At 48.5% G+C, this 17,712-nt stretch overlaps 1 protein-coding gene across 1 annotated transcript in view; it reads right to left on the reverse strand.

Moving 5' to 3' along the window:
• The window catches only part of LOC102369999 (rho GTPase-activating protein 27), a 62,200-nt gene extending 45,517 nt beyond the window's left edge, over nt 1-16,683 (reverse strand). The window contains exon 1 of the mRNA XM_025207339.1: nt 15,805-16,683. Within this exon, the coding sequence (XP_025063124.1) occupies nt 15,805-16,683 (879 nt within the window). The remainder of the gene's footprint in view (nt 1-15,804) is intronic.
• Between the last annotated feature and the right edge of the window lie 1,029 nt (nt 16,684-17,712).

A 17,712-nucleotide genomic window follows, 5' to 3' on the forward strand; every position in this document is an offset into this window, starting at 1 on the left:
GCCAAGAGAAAAACCTTCTCCAGCCATCACATGGGATTAGCTCTTTAGTAATCACAAATGCACGAAGGATCTTTGTTAATTCAAATCAACCTGTTCACCAGCTAGAAAAGGTCACTCAGGGTGGTGCTTCCAGGAGAGAATTAAATGTTAACTGGAGTAATCCCAAATGCCAATGCTCAACATTTAATACCTCTTTAAATTAAATTTAACTTTGTATTTCTAACACTTTGAGGTTTGTCTTGAAAGAAAACTATGATCTCCCAAGATTTTATTTCCTAAGATTGCGTACATGCAGAGTGCCCGTGCAGGCATGCAGAAACTGCACTGATTATACGGCTGTATTTGTTGAAAAGACACATGTAGTATGGAGGTATATATATAATTCTATATGTGTTACAAAACACAGGTATACACAGTGTCTGCTAGTCATGGGAATGCACTGAACTAAGAGGACACTTTGAGAGACATTCCTACACCTAAAACAATATGCCAGCATGCTGAATAACTCGATTCCCGTGAAGTGGCTAAATTCTGTGTGCTTTTCAGGAAGATAACACTGAATATTGCCTGATTGCCTATACATGCCCTATGAAGGGTGTTGCTCCTTGCTAGGGTCTCTTCTGGAAGTGGCACTTAAACCTGGTAGCAGTTTCACCAGCAGGCTACTATTTGGTTAAAAAATGAGGTCAATCCATGCTAGGTGAATGACAGGCTACTTCAATCTGTGCCACTCTGAAATGGACCCAAGATTCCTGGAAAAATTCTAGTATGGGAAAAGACCTGACTGTACCAACCAACTGGCTTGATTTTGGTGAAGTCATAAAGCGTGGGATTAGAAAGTCAGTTTACCTGGGAAATGAAGAGTCACAAAACAGTGCACATGGCCTGAAGGCACCTTTGGATGGACGTGTTATGCGCAGAGCACTGTACCTGCCTGGGTCACTTTACTGCCTGTGTGTACACAGGGCTCCCCAGCACTGCCAGTGAAGCAGGGAGAAAGGGGATGGTCCCACAGAGGAAACTTTAGTCAGGGAGGGTGTTTGGAAATAGCTTTTCCCATTATCTTGCCAGCTAATTCCCTGCGAAGCAAACAGGCTGACCTCTACTCTGGCAGGCAAAGATCCTGTTCCCTGCAGAAGCTCTGTATCAGGACATCAGTACATAATAGGAGCGAGCACGTGGGGGATACCAGGCACAAGCCCTGTCCTCCACTTGGGCAGAGTGCACTACCCTTCATGTTACTGCCTTGTGAGAAGAAAGCAAAGGGGATGAAGGCGTGTACGTCCACCTACCTGACCAATAAAGGGGCAAGCCCCAACTTTTGTTTTTAATTTTCCATATTCCAAGCCAAATCAATTCCAAATCCGTGAGCCAGTCCAGAACCGTATGTGGCCCTACTACTGGCAAACATCCTCCACCCCCACCAGGGGCTTCACATGTTACCAAATCCTTTGGCGGGCATCCTACTTGCAGGCCCAAGCCCGGAGGCTTGAGGTTTGGATGCCCCTGAGTTTTGCTTGCCCTCAGCCATATTTTTTTTTAAAAATTTTTGTTTGTATTCCAAGCCAAATCAGTCAAATCAAATCCAAATCTGTGAGTCAGTCCAGAACCTTAAGCGGCCCTACAACCAGCTAACATCCTCCACCCCCACCAGGGGCTTCAGATATTTCCAAAGTCTTTGGGGCAGGCCCAAGCCCAGAGGCTTGGGGTTCAGATGCCCCCAAGTTTCGCCTGCCCTCAGCCATATGGCTACAGGAGCAAGCTAGGGAGGAGCCTCCCATTTCCATAAAGTGGGCTTGAAGCCCCAACACCTTGTGGGGTACTAAACCACAGCAGAAGAACAGTTATCCCTGGGAGTGCTTAAGGAAAACTACCTTCATCGACCCAGTACATGGTGTTTCCCCTGCCAGGCCACAGGAGCAAGCTAGGGAGGAGTCTCCCCTTTCCATATAGTGGGTATAAAGCCAAGCAAACCCCAACACTTTAACCCCTAGGAGGCCCTGGCTAGTCTCTTAATTAGAGCCTAATCCTGCACCACTTCACCTGCAGACATCTGATCACCAGTGTCCAGCGGAAGTAAGAAAAAGCTACTTGCTACTTACTTGTAGTAAGGTGCCTAGGGGCTGCCTGAGACCTCTGGATGTCCAGGGTCCCCACCTGCCTGCCACTAGGTTGGACGCCTTCACAAACACCTAGCCCTCCTGCTTGCAGTGCTTTCCTTTCACTTGCACATCCTGGGTCAGGTAAGACAAACACCCTAATTTGCATTGGGCAGGGCTAGTCCTCCTTGGACTTAACCCTTTTCTGGCTTCACACTTGGCACTCTCTGAAAACCGGGTTCTATTAAGGCATTTCAAATCGAACCCTTGGATACTGAAGCCCTGAAAAGTTTGGCTCTCTGATTTCAAATCCTGTTTTAATACATTTCCAAACATGGCCCTGATCAGATGAGTGAACACTGCATAGAAAGGCATGCTTTTACAGCTACTAAGATTGGGTTTTGATCACTTTTCAGGTGGCCTGGCCACTCGAGGAAGGCTCCTTGACCTGGAGCACAATGGAAACCAGAAGAGGCAGGAATGGGCTTGTTGACATTGTGATTTGTTAAATATGACGTCTTGTAAAGATCAAGAACACATCAGTACGTTGGGACCAAACTAAAATTTGGCAGGAAGATGGTTCTTATATCATGGATGTCCTATGGAGTGGGCATCCGTTTTGATTTGTCGTTTAAAGCCCTGTAATGCAAACAGACTTTGTATGTGGCACCTTTTTTGTGACTAATGCAGGGGCGGGCAATTATTTTGGGCAGAGGGCCACTTACTGAGTTTTGGCAAGCCATCGAGGGCTGCATGACAGGCAGCCAGTGGCAGATTAATATTAATTTTCTAACATTTTTAGAGGCCCCGCGGGCCAGATAGAATAGCCTGGCGGGCCACATCTGGCTCACGGGCCGCATTTTGCCCACCCCTGGACTAATGTAACAAGGTCACTGACTGGGCAGTGCCCAGGGACTGAACCTGTCACCTCATTTTAAAAGTGTGATATGCTGCTGCTTGAGGTATATCATGTGAAAGAGCTGATATTCAGCCCATCAGAGATGATAATAAAACATGGTGGGACATTTCTTTAGAGCTGGTGCAAAATTTTCAATTTTAGCAACTGTATTTTCTCACGTTTCTTTCTCACCCACTTTCCCCTCAAAAATCAGCCTCCCAAAATGGAGGTGTATTATGTGGGGAAGCTGATTTTCTGACTGGGATAGAGCACCCCACTTTGATTCCTGCTCCATGGTGCAGCAGTTGTGACATTATTTTTCAAGCAACAGAGGGAGTCTCAATTGATATAGTGCCTCATTTTTATTTTTTTTTACCCCAAGGGTGTTAGCAATCCTCTTTCCTTTGTAACAGTCTTGATGTTCCTATAATCGGGCTAAACTTTCTTAGGGCATTTTTGTTGTTTGCTAGCTGTTTCTAGGCTCTCTTCTCCTATTTCACAGCCTTGGAGACTGTTAATTTCTTTTCAAAAGCATGGAGACAGATCAGACTTCAGCAACAGCTAGGGTTTCAGCTTTAGTTAAGCAGCACAGGGAGGGTGAATCATCTGAAGATCCGGCTCTGTCCCTGCTCTATGCAGCCACAGCTCTGGAAAAATCTTTTCCCCTTTATTCTGCCTTTCAAAAATAAGGTGTGTATTATATTTTGGGATGCACTGTATGCAAGCAAATACAATATTCTGAATGAAAAATAGCTAATGAAAATAGAGATATTATAGAAAAAAAAGGACACATAACCAAGGTAAGCTCAGGGCTGGGATCTCCACTTGCCCTGATGTTTTACAGTCATCTTGGGGGGAAAATCCAGCTTCTGAAACTTGAATTCCTGAACTCCAAAGTTGCAACTCATCCCTGCAGAGGATGAAGGCGTGCTCTGAAGAAGTGTTCGCTCTCCCTGCCCCACAGGGTGCTCTGAAGTAGCTACGTCTCATTCACGATCGCACTGTTTATATTACGCCTGCAAGCAGCGTGAGAGGAAAGCAGCAGCTCTTAACAGTTTGCCATCATACTCCTGTAAGGTAGGGCTGCATTCTTACCTCATTTGCACAACTGGGTACAGTGTGCAGAGAAGGAAGTGAAGCCAAGTCCCCAGAGTCTTAAGCTAATGCCCTAACCACTCACTAATCCAGCCTTCCTAAGGGTGGTTTTGTTTTTCTATTTAAATAAACAAAAGTAGGAAATTCAAATTAAAGTCACAGAACCACAGGGCTGCAAGGGACTAGAAGGTCAGTTAGTCCAAACCTGCCTTCCCTGGCCCTGAAAGGAGGAAGACTTTATAGCAGGAGCGGGCAATTATTTCGGGCAAAGGGCCACTTACTGAGTTTTGGCAAGCCATCAAGGGCCGCATGACAGGCAGCCAGGGGCAGATAACTATTAATTTTCTAAATTTTTTAGGGGCACCGCAGGCCAGACAGAATGATCTGGTGGGCCACATCTGGCCTGCAGGCCGCATTTTGCCCACCCCTGCTTTACAGTAACCAAGCCATGCCTGATAGATGTGTCCATGCCTCTTACAAACCTCCAACAAAGGAGATTGCACAGCTTTCCCGGGCATTGCAGGACTAGGAAGACTGGACAGTGAAACCCGTAGGAATCAGGGTGGGGCAGTGTAAGCTGCCTTCAGCTGAACTCTGCCCCTCGGGCACAGGTGATTTTAATGACTCACTTGTACGCTGGGTCCTTTACCGCGCTTGGAACATGGCATGGAGGGAATGAGGCACGGCTACGCAGCAACTGTGCAGCACTGTCCCTGTTCCCAAGCGGAAAATTCTCTTGCTGGAAGTAGGGTGGCCATCATAGAGGACATTCCAGTTTTCTGCTACACTGTCCTCTATTGATATGAAACCAGATGCCTTTATGACCTCTATTTTTCTCTTTAAGAGAAAAAAGTCAAAAGCAAAATAGAGGACATAAAGGCGTCCGGTTTCATATCGATAGAGGACAGAGGACAACCGGACTGTCCTCTATGATGGCCACCCTAACTGGAACCAAAAAGCCAGGACTAGAGAAGCCAGGGATTTTTTTTTTTTTGTGGTGTTTCTCTGGGGCTGCTAATATTGAAAGGAGCTGCTTGGATTCTACTTCTGCTTTACTTATTTTGAGAGAGTTTCCTTAAATTAAAAATAGTGGCAAGGGTTTTTTTTAAGGGATCTCATCATAGCAGTTCCCACAGAGCAGAAACACCCAGACCAAGGCCATTCAGAGGCTGCTGGGAAGGAGCAGCAGCACTGGGGACTTCCCATTACTGGTAGCAAAAATATTCGTGCAGGAGGGGAACTGAACAACTGGTCCACAGCTGTATTTTTAGGGAGGGTACGAGCTTTGGAATGCATGTCATGCAGATAAAGCCTAAGTCCACCTGGCCCAAGTGAGCTGAAAATAGTAGCCTTGTGGCAGTGCAGTGTGTCTTCTTCTTTGCTGAGTGGGAGGTTGTGCAGCTGCCTGATGTGCGAAGCAGACCAGCTCCTAAACAGGAGCTACTTGTGACTGTGCAAGCTGCATGCCTGACCAGCTGGGCTAGTCGTGAAGGCTTTGCACTAGGGAGCAGCGAGTTGGGTAATTTACTGCCATGTCATGCGTGTTCCTGTGGGCAGGGCACGTGTTTGGGAGTAGAGACCTGGGTGCTCTTCCTGTTCTGCCACAGACCTGTTAGGTGGCCTTGGGCAAGCCGCTTCCTCTTTCTGCACATCTCCGTCAGCGCCTGTTCTTTGTCTGCAAGGCTGCATGCTCTGCCCTGAAGAGTCTGTCTAGGTGCATGTGCACAGCACCCGGGAGCACTGGAATTCCCGCGCTAAATCAGACCCAAGGTCCATCTAGCCCAGCGCCCTGTCCTGAGAGTGACCAGAAGGAAGTGGAACTGGCATGTAACCTGTCCTACACCCCCCCTCCCTTGCACACATCCGCATTAGGTCTCTTCTTGATCTCCAGTACTTACGGTCTTCGGGCTGGAGCATGAGGTTTGTGATCCATTCCACAGGGTCATCCATTGCAGGTTACTGCAGTTCCTGTTAGCTGTATAAACATCCCATCCCATTTTCCAGTTATGGCTTCAACTGCTGCCTGATGTGCGAAGTACTAGGGAGTCCTGAGCTCTAATTACACAGGGTCGTGCAACAGGACTGGCTTTGCTGGTGTTGAATTTCCTGCCTTCCACTTGATTCAGCCTCCTCTGTCTCTTGCCCTGTGAATGGGAAGCATCATCCACTCTGTACTTAGTCACTGGCTGTGACCTGAGGTGCTTTTGACTGAAGTGTGGTGGGGAGCGGCGTGTGCTGGGGAGCGTGCATTGTGGGAGTGTTGTCAACACAGTGAATTTAGATCCTGGCCTGGGCTAGTGGATCCACAGGCACAAATTTAAGTGAGCCTATGGGGCCTGATTCCTTGTGTTGCCCCAAGTCTGCCTCACCCATAGACTTCCCCACTTCACCAGTTTCTTCTCACCTTCTCAGGAATTGCCATCAGTTGGGCCCCCGGGGGTCCTTCCCTTCAGTTGACACAAAGACTCATCCATCCAGCACACCTGGGGGGCTACTCCCTTTCTCTCACCTAGAGGCATCTCTCACATCTTCCTTTCTCACTCGCTACCTTGTCTTTTCTCGATGCTAGAACAGCTCTCAGCCAGGCAACTTCAGACAAATATGACTGTCCAGCCCCCAAGCCCCACCAGTAATATCTCCGTTCACACACATACACGCCAAGCTACTGTTTCATATGGAATCAAGCTGTGCTGAGTTTTGAGACTGACACTAGGGGCAATACTGCCATAATGTCCTTGTTCAAGGGGATAAAGGTGCAATGGATGGAAAAACCAGACATGTATCCTCACAGCAAATTCTGACATGCCCATAACTGTTTTTATCCCAATCATGGGTGGAAAAAATAAAATATGGAAACGTTTAAAGAAACAAAGAAAGTTCTCAACAATTCCAACTGGGAAGCACTGCAAGGAAATGTCTATTGACAATTTGGTGCCTTGCTGAGTTTTGGAAACACTGATTATGCAATTTTCCAGTTGCAGATGGGGGATTTTTAATGCTCTTTTCCCATTGTTCATGTTCCAGGTGGGAAAAAGTCAAAGTAGGATTTTTCTGGTAGAAAAAGGGAAAAGTATCCTTATATCACTTCTCTCTCTCTCTCGCTCTCTCTCTCTCTCTATATATATATATACATATATATAAAATCTCACCCACCCACCATTCTTTCTTTTCTTTAAAAATCTTGAATTGAATTAGAAAACTGAATGTTCAGTTTCTAAAAAGCAAAATATTTCAGCAAGAATGACCTTTTCCTTTTTGGAAAACTGTCAACCAAGCTGAGGCGTTCCCTCTGAAAATGTCAGTTATGATGCAACCTCATTTTCCAGGAAAATTTTTCATTCAAAAATGGTGAGCAGCTCTATCTAGCTAAAACCTTTTCACCTTTATATGGAAACAACAAGTTTGGCAGGAAGATTTTTTCCTAAAGCTAATACAGTACAAGGCACAGGCAGTGGGCATGAAGGCTTAGCATGGCAAGACGCTCCCAGCTCAAGTAGACACCAGCCAGAAAGGTTGTTCAGACTGTGAACTGATATAACTAAGTAGTGTTGAAGGGCTGACATTTCATCAACAGTGTTATACTACTACAAGCTCTATTGTGGATGCAGTTATACCAGGATAAAAATATAGCTGCCTGATACTGGACCAGCTTATTTCCTCTTCCCTACCAAAACAGAGACACAGAATCAATAACAGAGCAAGTCAACAGAAATTAAGGCCACCCCAGCTCAGAGGCAAGGTATGGGCATCTATTAGGTCTTTGCAAGTGTCCTTTATAAGGTGACTGTAGCTCAAATAATGAGACTGAACGGTAACAAAGGTGCAGCCGGCACTGAGAGGAAAGCTGAAACAAGTTTAACAACAGTAAAGAATTTTTATGGCATTGTGGCTCTGAACTTTAGCACTGCTGACATCTAATGGTTAAAGCTGAGAAGTGCACAGGGTGGAAATGTTTACCACATCATTTGTTAATTTATTGCATGGGTTTGATTACTCCTCAGCATTGATTTCCGCAAAGTTTCAGTGCTAGAATCATTTGTTGAATGCCTTGGTCAAATCAATTCCTGGTCTGAAATGGCACAAATAAACAAGGCAGAATAGCTTTGTACCCTATAGACTAACTAAATTAGAGATGTCTAGAATTAGCTTTGGAAAGCAGGGAGGGCTTTCTTCATTAGATGCTGTGGAAGGACCGCAGGAAGCAGAGCTTTTAAGAACATGCTCTATCTCTAGAGCTAAATACAGATGGTCAAAAAGCCCAAGGCTGAATCGAATCAATCTTTGCAGGTTAGTCTAAGACATGTAGATTGAACCAATAAGCAACTGAACAAACATTCACTTTTGATTCTGGAAATGCTGCCACATGCCTACAGTTGCTCAGGCCAGAAGCCAGGGGATGCTGGAGCAGCCAGCTTGGGCCAAGGCTAGCCCACCCACCCTGCAAGGTGGGGTTTGCAGGGGAGGTGCAAAGCATCCTGGCATACTGCGGGACCGTGAGTTCACTTGAATCTGGAGGGGATCTGGGACAGAAGTTCAATAAACTGATTTAACCTAAATCAGTTAAGTTTGATACTACAGCCAACCAGGTTTATCTTAAACTGGTTTTGGCCATTTTGAAAGCGGTTTCTGTGCACTGAGCTTCTATTGTGTTACAGATTTGAACTGGTTTCCAATCATTTATACCAGTTTATGTGTAATTTCTGTCCTTAGCAGTTTTGGCTTGAGAAGTGTGATAATTGCATGTACTTCTAGTAAAAGCCTACTAAAAACACCCCTAGGTTCAGGCTATATGAAAAAATAAGGCAAAGAGATTAGCTACACCACCACTGTGTGTCTAAAGACATGATCACAGTGTTTCCCAGTGTAATACAACACATGTGCTGGTGCAATTCATGTATGAAGCCTTTAAGGTGGAAGTTGAGTCCCTTCGCCATGATGGGACCCCCTAATCTCCAGGCCCTTAGGCAATCAGTGACCCCAAAGAAAAAAATTGGGAACCTGGGAACATTCCATGAAGCTGCAGCCTCACTCCAGGTGCCGTCTTATATCTGCCTCGCGTGGGATATCTTACAGGAGGGGAATGCTTTTACTGGCACTGCAGGAAACTGGCTGCTGGAAACCACCCTGTGCATGGTTGGCCTCTCTGATTGTAACTGTGCAGCTGTAAGTGGAGGGGAGAGGCAGCTCAAGGTCGTCTCTGTCAGCCGGAGGCAATTACATGCCACGTCAGTCCTGCTTCACACAGAGGGTGTAGCTGGGGTGTAAACATATAGGAGACTAAATCTGGAGTTGCGGTATGTGCAACGCAGGTGGTGGCTCTAGGAGGGGTAATGCAACCTGACGTGCACAGTGGCTGCAGCAGACAAGCCTCAATGCTGGCCTTTCACCCTAGGCAGGCTTTAAATTAGCTCCCACCTCAGATTGCTTGCATGACTTTGGGCAAATCACTTCACCTTTCTGTACCTCAGTTCCTCCATCTGCAGAATGGGATAAGATATAAACACAGATGGCCTCGCTGGGAGGATAGCTATTAGAAGTGTTTGGAGAATGACATTCACATCCCAGCCGCTCTTAAGACTCCGAAATTTTGGTTTTTGTTCCTCGTTGGAACAGAACCAAAACAATTTCCCAGCATTTTTGGGAACCAGAACTGTGTCCAAAAGCCAGTTTTCAGAGAGAAAGGTGCTCCTCCCTGTGACTGGAGAAGTCTCCCCACCGAAAGCTTCAACACGACCAACAGTTTCACAAAACAACATTTTTGTTTAACAAAAGAGAACTTTTTTTTCCGATGGAAACACTGAGTGGCTTTAATAACTACATGAATGATTGCAAGGTGCTCCCACACACCAATGTGACAGATTTGTGTTTTATTACTTATTAAATTTAAGTGTGTATTTAACAACACTATTGTTTTCTCCTGAATTTTCAAGGAGATTTTTTGGGCTTGGTTTTATTGTCCCCCTTCCCCTCCCCAAGTTGGGGCTTTTTTTAGAAGGAGGGAGTTGGGGGTGGGAAATCCAAACACTACCTTATTCAGAAATAATCTTTCAACACTCTTTTGAGTTCCTCTCCGACTGAATGGCGATGGGTGGTACCAAAAAAGACAGATAAATATTTCCTCTAAGGAGCAGACAATCATCCAGTCTGAGCGATGAAACATTGGGCAAGTTCCAAGGGGCTGAAATCTGGGTTTGGAGGGGAGCACTCAGGCCGCCAGGGAGGGTTTCTTGCACAGCCGGATACAACAGAGCACACCCATGCCCACTGCCATAGATCAGAGTTTCAGCTGAGCTCCTTAATGACACAGGTGTTCCCAAGCTTTGTCTGCACTGACACAAGCACACAAGCTACACAACCAGTTTTAAGCCTTTGTTCGGAGGATGCAAAATACTTAACCGGGTGACAAGCAAAATCACAGGCTGACTCACCAGCCTGCCATTTTGTTCAGCTGAATACACCCCAAAGGGAAGGAGAAAACAGAGACTCTTCCTCTTAGGACTCAGAGAGTTTTTAAGTTAAAAAAGAACAGTTAGTGTGGCAGCAGGGTGGTGTTGGCAGGGTGGCTCTGAGCCAGGCAGACTATTACGTGGCTCTGTGGGGTAAGCTCATCAGCTGGATCAAAGGACGAGCCGCTGGACAGTCTCTCTGTGCCTCCCCATATGCCAGTACTGTTAGCAGCATGGGAGCAGGCAGAAATTAATGGGCAGATTCGTCAAGGCACCTTGAATCCCACTGATGTCAAGAGAAAGAGGGTCATGTTCTTAATGGTGCAAGCACCTTGGCACCCAGAGCTCTCAGGAGATAGCACCCACCCAGCCATAAACTCATACCCAGAGCCACAGACACAGAGCAAAGGGGAGAAGTGATGCCCTGCAAGTGGATGACTCAACACAAACAACCTCTGCTGCAGCCTTCCTGACCTTTCCTTTTCAGGAAAGCTCCAGAGTCCTTTCCCACCAGGTTTCACTAACCCAGCCACTCTTTGCGTGTAAACACGGCAGCCTCAAGAGTTTCGGTCAACAGAACCTAGTTCTCAAAGGCAAAGTTTCCAGCTTGTACCACCTCCATGAGCTGGACTAAGCAGTGCTAGCTCTTAGCCAGGGCCGTAGCTCAGCAGCCCATAGATCTTCTTCTCCTTCCAGTCTCTGGCTGGGTTCTCTGATTCCTTTGTCACAATTAAGTTTAATCAAACTGTCACTCTCTGTCCCCTGCCCAATGCCCATGGCCCAGCTCCAACAGGGAAGCCAGCAGCCAACATCCTTTTTAACTCCACCTGCCTCAGTGACTTGAAGATACAGGCATCAAAGCCCTTGGAACACATACAAAGAACTGGTCCATGGCCTCTCTCTGCCGTCTGGAAAGTGCTGGAGAGGGGTCAGCACCCTCCAGAGCAGGGGCGGACAATTATTTTTGCCCACGGGCCATATAGGGAGTTCTGAGGAGCTGCCACGGGCTGGACAGCACCCCACTGCCATGCAACAGCCCAGAGCCCAAGCGCCACTGCCAACAGCGCACAGCCCCGGCCCAACCCGCCTTCCTAGGCAGCCCAGATGGTGGCAGCAGTTTCTTCCGGCTGCTGGCTCCAGCCCTGGCAGGGACTGGCGCACACAAGCCTGACCCCAACCCACTCTATGCCTGCTCTGGACTCATCCTGGCGGAGCAGATCAGCTCCAGACCAGCCAGAACCTGCTCACACAGCCCTACCCACCCTGCGCCTGCTCCAAACTTGCCCACCCACGCTGAGCAGTGGCAGCCAGGCAGTACCTGCTGCTCAGCGCAAGGGAAAAACGGCCTCTCCCTTTTGTTGCTGCCTGGTCCTTGCTGCAGCCACCTGTGCCCGGGCTGTCCTGCCGCGGCTAGGTGGAGAAGCCACTTTTCCCTTGCACTGAGCAGCAGCTTTTGCCTAGCCACCACCACTGCTGCTCAGCATGGGTGGGAGGTCCGAAGCAGGTGTGGGGCAGACTGGGGTTGGGGCTGTGTGTGTGGGTTCTGGCTGGTCCAGAGCTGGTCTGATGTGCCGGGCTGAGTCTGGAGTGGGTGTGGGATGGGCCGGGGTCAAGGCTGTGTGTGCCGGTCCCCGCCAGGGCTGGGGCCAGCAGTGGCAGTAGCCGGAAGGCGTTGCCGCTGCTTGGGCTGCCTAGAAAGGCAGTCTAGCTGTGGAGCCGCCCCAGCCCCAGTGTGTGCCTGGGGGATGGATGGCACCTGGGCCAGGTGGGACCGAGGGGCCCTCTGTGGGTGGGATCTGGCCCGTGGGCCATATTTTGCCCACCCCTGCTCCAGAGGTTCCTGCTGTAGGGCAGTTGTTCTGGGTCAGCTGTGACATCTGCATGTTTCAAAGGGAATTTTAACAAAGCGAGTGTGAGACTTAGCGCTCAGCCTGTGCGATTAGAAGAGCAAGAAGTTATGTAATGACAGCATACCTAGGAACAGGGGAGGCTGACAGGCCTCTATTCTAGCAGAGAAAGGCAGAGCAAGACCCCGTGGCTAGCAGATGAAGAAAATAAGGCAACATTTTTCCATTGAGGGCGAGTAACCATTGGGCCAAACAGTTAAAGGAAATGGGAGATTCTCCATCCCCTGGTACCTCCCAATCTAGACTGGAGGCCTTTTTGAAAGACGTAGTAGCAGTGCTGGCAGCTAACACTGCACCTTTATCACAGCTAGGAAGACCCCCCCCCGCGGCCACACACACACACCATCCTGTACCACAAAGGGATGGGAGAGCTACAGAGAGCAAAAGACGCAGCCCTTTCCCACACATGAGTCACAGCACCTCATGGGTACCAGACCCCTTTAGGCAGATGCCAGTGTAAGAGCTGGGACCTCATGTAATGGAGCTCTTCCACCTTCCCAGTAGTTGATGGGCCACGAGAGCTAAGCCTTGCCCCTGGATTGTGTTGTACCCCCTGCCTTGCACGGCTCATAGTTGCCAATAGTGAGTTCCAAATAGCTCTTGCAAAAGCCTCTTAAAGGTACAATTCATCACATCTGGCACCCGCTTCATGCACCAACTGAAGAGGGCATTGCCCCCTTCAAACTTTGGGTAGAGGCCTTTCTTTGCAGAGGAGCAGTCCCTGCAGGGTGGGGGGAGGATTTTATGTGCCCTTTCAGATTCCATCATCTCAGCTCCATGTCCAGCTCAGACAACCTAGGAGAAAGGCAGGGAACAGAGCAAAGCAGGGGCTTGCAGCAGTTCAGACCTGAAACCCATCGCTTTATGTTTCCAGGAGAGGGAGACAAGGGAGCACAGCAGCTTGGGGGCTGGGGAGGAGAGCAGTGTTTCTGAAGGGTGGTGTGTGGGAAGAGGAACTAATCACAGAACTGTGAAAAGGAAGCTGCTGCTTCCCTCTCTGAGCCTGGCTAGACTACTGGGAAACCAGCTTCACTATCATGGTGGTGATGCTGTCTGCTTCACAATGAGAAAAGGATTGTAAAAACAAGGTTGATCCAATCCCCAGCTCTTGGAGTCATGTGAGCCTGAGGGATCTCAGCTGTCGTTTCAAAAAAAGAAGGAAAAAAAAGGAGCTTCTACCTCTAAAGCCTAATGGCTGTGGACAGAAGTGGGATGTATCACCAGGAAAGCTCGGAGACAGCAGGTGAAGCAAAGTCATATTTGTTCCACCCTGGCTCTTGCTGTCCCCAGGGTACATGCGAGCTGCAGGCTACAAAGCAGTGCAGACATCTGAGCCAGCTTGAACAAAACTTGGGTCCCGGAAATTGTCTAGCCACAGTAGCATGGAGCAATATAGCCGCTTATGTATCCTGCCTCGGCTGACTACAGGAGTGAGCAGAGCCCCGTGCTGCTGTGGTTATGCTGCTTCCGGCACTCAGGCTGGCTCATTTACAGCTAAGTCAGACGTCTCTGCACTCCTCTGCAATCAGCAATGTAGAGGGGCCCTGAATGCCTGGCACTGACGTTACTGTAGCTACAATAAGTCGAGCAGGAGGATGCAGGCAGGCTTTTAAGTTTGCCCCAGGCCAAAGGATCTCCCTGTTTGCAGGGAACAGGCATCAAAGAGGAATGTTTGGGAGAAGATAACATGACAGGTATGAAGCACTCCTCCTGTCACTCCAGCCATTTCTACCTCCAATTTCACCTTGAAAAAATTCTGAAGAAGAGTTGTTCCTTAGGGGTTTATTTTTAATAAATACATTGAGAATGTAAAGTGTTTGCTGAGCTACCAACAGCAGCTGACAAGGCAGCTAGAACAAGGGTGACAGCCTGTGTTTATGTGGCCCACCCTCAGGCTGCCTTGAGTCCCCATGAATAAAAAGAAAATTAGATGCACTAAAAAAGGTGGCAGGAGGGTTCTCAGGTACTGGGAATAAAACAATTTAGCTGTTGCATGGCTTTCACCCCTGCATATTAACACAACTGGCATTACATTTCCTTGGCAGGTGAGGAAACTGAAGAACACAGCAGTGTAGGTCCAGGCCTCCAAGGTATTTAGGCACATAGAGTATCTTTACACATGCTTCAGGTGGGGAGGGGGCCAGGGGGGAGAATGCGTTTTAATTAGACAAGCTCTTGGGATTAAAACACCCACAGCATCTCATGTATTCAGCATCCCATGCTTCAAAATAGTGATGGGGCACTTTAACTTAAGTTAAAGTGCCCCCCGCTGCCATTTTGAAATGCAGGGACGCTGAATACATGTGACGCCGAGGTTGCTGGAGTGTTTTAAGTAGAACGCTCCAGCAGACTTGATTGAGTCTGCTCCAATGGAGCAGGCATTGCGCATGTGTATTAACTCCCATTTTTTAAATTGGTAGGATTTGGGCACCGACATCGCTTTGAGGATCTGGGCTGAGGTGACATATCCAAGCTCACATGCAGGCAAAAGAACCTCTAAGTTTCTCAAGAGCCACAATTAAAGAAGTAGGATTCATGTTAAAGCAAGGCTGTGAGTTCAAGCACTGGGAAGTCAGGAATTTCCTGATATTCATATTTCTGCATTCCCAAGTCTTGCACAGCATTAAGAGAAACCACATGCTGCAATGACACCATGAAGGTGCTGGGAAGACTCTGGACTTTCCTAGTAAAAAGGGCTTTGTGTTTGGGGACCGTGAGGCTGGCGTGCCCTTTGGCAATGCCCAGTACTGCAAGGCAAGGCTGGCCCTGCTCTTTTAGGCCTTTGGGTGTGAGACTTAAATGTTTTGCTTGTACATGCTGCTTTTCTTGGGGACATAACAGGGTAAACCCATAGCTCATCTGCCTCCCCAGCTGCAAATTCTGCAGACTGCACTAGGGCAGCATGTGTGTTCCCCAGCTCTCCCTGCTCAGCCAGGCATCACTTGAGAGCAGGTTTCCACCTGCAGGTTCGGGGCTCAGACAGACAGGCTCAGATAACAAGGTCAAGAAAACCCCCTTAAAAGCAAACAGACCATCCTTGTGTGCATTTCCACACCTGCCCCAAAGATGTGGAGATGCAGGAGCCCTGAGAAGAGACACAGCCAGTCCAGTGCTCTTCTCTCACCCAGTGCCTTTCTGTTGAGATTCTCAAAGCCAGGCTCCATACTAAGTGCCACAGCTCTCTTCTGACTGTGAGATAGGGAACAGCAGGGACAGGGAGCAACTTGCCCACAGCAGCGGTCAGCCTAAGAACCGAGGAGTTCCTCCTCCCAGTTTGCTCATCTAACCAGTCAACTGCACTCCCTTCCCAGTCAACCACATTTCCTTCCATGCAGGGCATGGACGCCATGTTACCATACCTGAGCTGGCTGGTGAGCCTCTGGCCGTGGCCCTTTTTTCTTCTGTCTTTCTGTGTCCTTGATCGATTCGTATAGGTTTTCTGAATGACTCTTGATGAGGGCATGTGGGTGACCCAAGAAGCCAGCTGTTGCCCCATCTCTGTATGATCCCACATGACCGATGCTATATCGGGCCTGAGGCCGGACCCTTGCCAGGTCATCCAAGGACTGTGCCGATCGGATGTATTCCACAGGGCAGACATTTGTTGCTGGAGAGCAGCTGGTCCTCTTTGTGGCACGGGTGCTTTGAAATGAACTCAGCACAGGGGGGGAACCTTTTGTCTCTTCAGCAACTTGAGGCAGAGTCTTTCCTATCAAGGAGGTATCTTTTCCAGCTGGCATCACAGAGCCCAAAAATACAGAGCCAGAGAGACCACTGGGTTCATTTATATTCGTGGTTTGCTGAGCAGTTCCCACAAATTTGTATTTATATTGCAAAGGCTGCTCTGGACTGGCCCTGGTGGGCTCCAAGACAGCACTCTCCTCCGTGTGCCCAGAGCTAGGCTGTCCAGACTCCTCAGCAGGATGCTCATAGAGGTTTTTGGGTTGGGTTATTGGAGGCAGCTCCTTCACGTACTGTGCTGGGATGTAGAATGGCTTGCTGTCCTTATTTTTTTTAACGTGCCACCAATGGTCAGTGGTTCTCTTCAGCCGGATGTACCTCTCATTGGGCTTTATGGAAATGAAGCAGCCGCCTTTATCCATGTACTGAAACCCATATTCCACCAGGACATGCACATCCTCAGGGGTGCCAGCGGGCTCCATGCTGGGCAAAGGAATCCCCTTCCTGGGCAGCAGCTTCCTGTGATCAGTTCCTGTTTCCTTCTGCCTGCAAGACATGGAACAAGGAAACAAATTTACAACAACCCCATTGCCACTGCCAGATCCTCCTTCCTCCCTCTGCTAAATAATGCAGCAGTCTCCTTCCCATGCTGCAGCTTTACTCCAAAAGACCTGATGTCAGCTGAATCCACCCACCTCTGTCTTGCAACCTTTTAAAAATCCTCGTGTTAACTCAGTAATTAAACTTCCAGAGAACCACTCAGATGGAAGCATGGATGAGCAGCAGGGCTCCTCCACTGCCCAGCTCCTCCCGCCGGCCTTGAACAGACAGGAGATGCAGCTGCTGGTTGCGCACATCAGAAATGGGGAAGGAAGATGCAGAGAGGCAAAGGCTGTAGGTGGAGATGGGCCTTCAGCCCATGTGGGCACACCCACAGCTGTGGGGCTCTAGCTAGCTTGGGTATGAAGAGCAGTGAATGTGTAGGGTAGGGACTTTGGCACAGTCCTGTGTACCCAGTGTCCTGGTTGGGTTTGAACAGTCAGTGCAGAAGTCCATGTCGATGTGACGTTGGGGGTCTGAATACACATTTGTTAGTGTGAGGGTAGCCCAGGTATTCCTGCCTGTGTTACAATCCTATCTCCAGCTGCAGTACAGACAAAGCCTAAGTGTCTTGCCAAAGGTCTCACACTAAATCTGTGGCAGAGCAAGGAAGAGACCAGGTCTCGTTTGTCTTAGGCTGGTGCCCTATCCCCTAGGCCAGACTTTCACACTGTTAAACTTCAGGACTCATCCAACAATGGGACAATGGGAGATTTCCCCTGGACTCCAGTGGGGGATGGCCAAGCCCCATGGTCCCAGCTGGAACTGCTTTGCTACATTTCCAGGCTCCATCTCACCTTGATGGATCATGACACATGCCACGTCAGCTCCTCAGCTTGCAGCCCAGGTGGTGCACACGGCAACGCGTGTGTGTCTTGTAGCGTGCTTTGCCATCTCTGTGGTAGAATCTCATACTCACCGGGGAGGTGTTGTGACATTTTCAAGGAGTTGCCTGAAAACTGGGACCTCAAGCACCTTGAAATTTC

The sequence above is a fragment of the Alligator sinensis genome, unplaced genomic scaffold, assembly GCF_000455745.1.
Source record: "Alligator sinensis unplaced genomic scaffold, ASM45574v1 scaffold919_1, whole genome shotgun sequence".
In the NCBI taxonomy this organism is placed as follows: domain Eukaryota; kingdom Metazoa; phylum Chordata; order Crocodylia; family Alligatoridae; genus Alligator; species Alligator sinensis.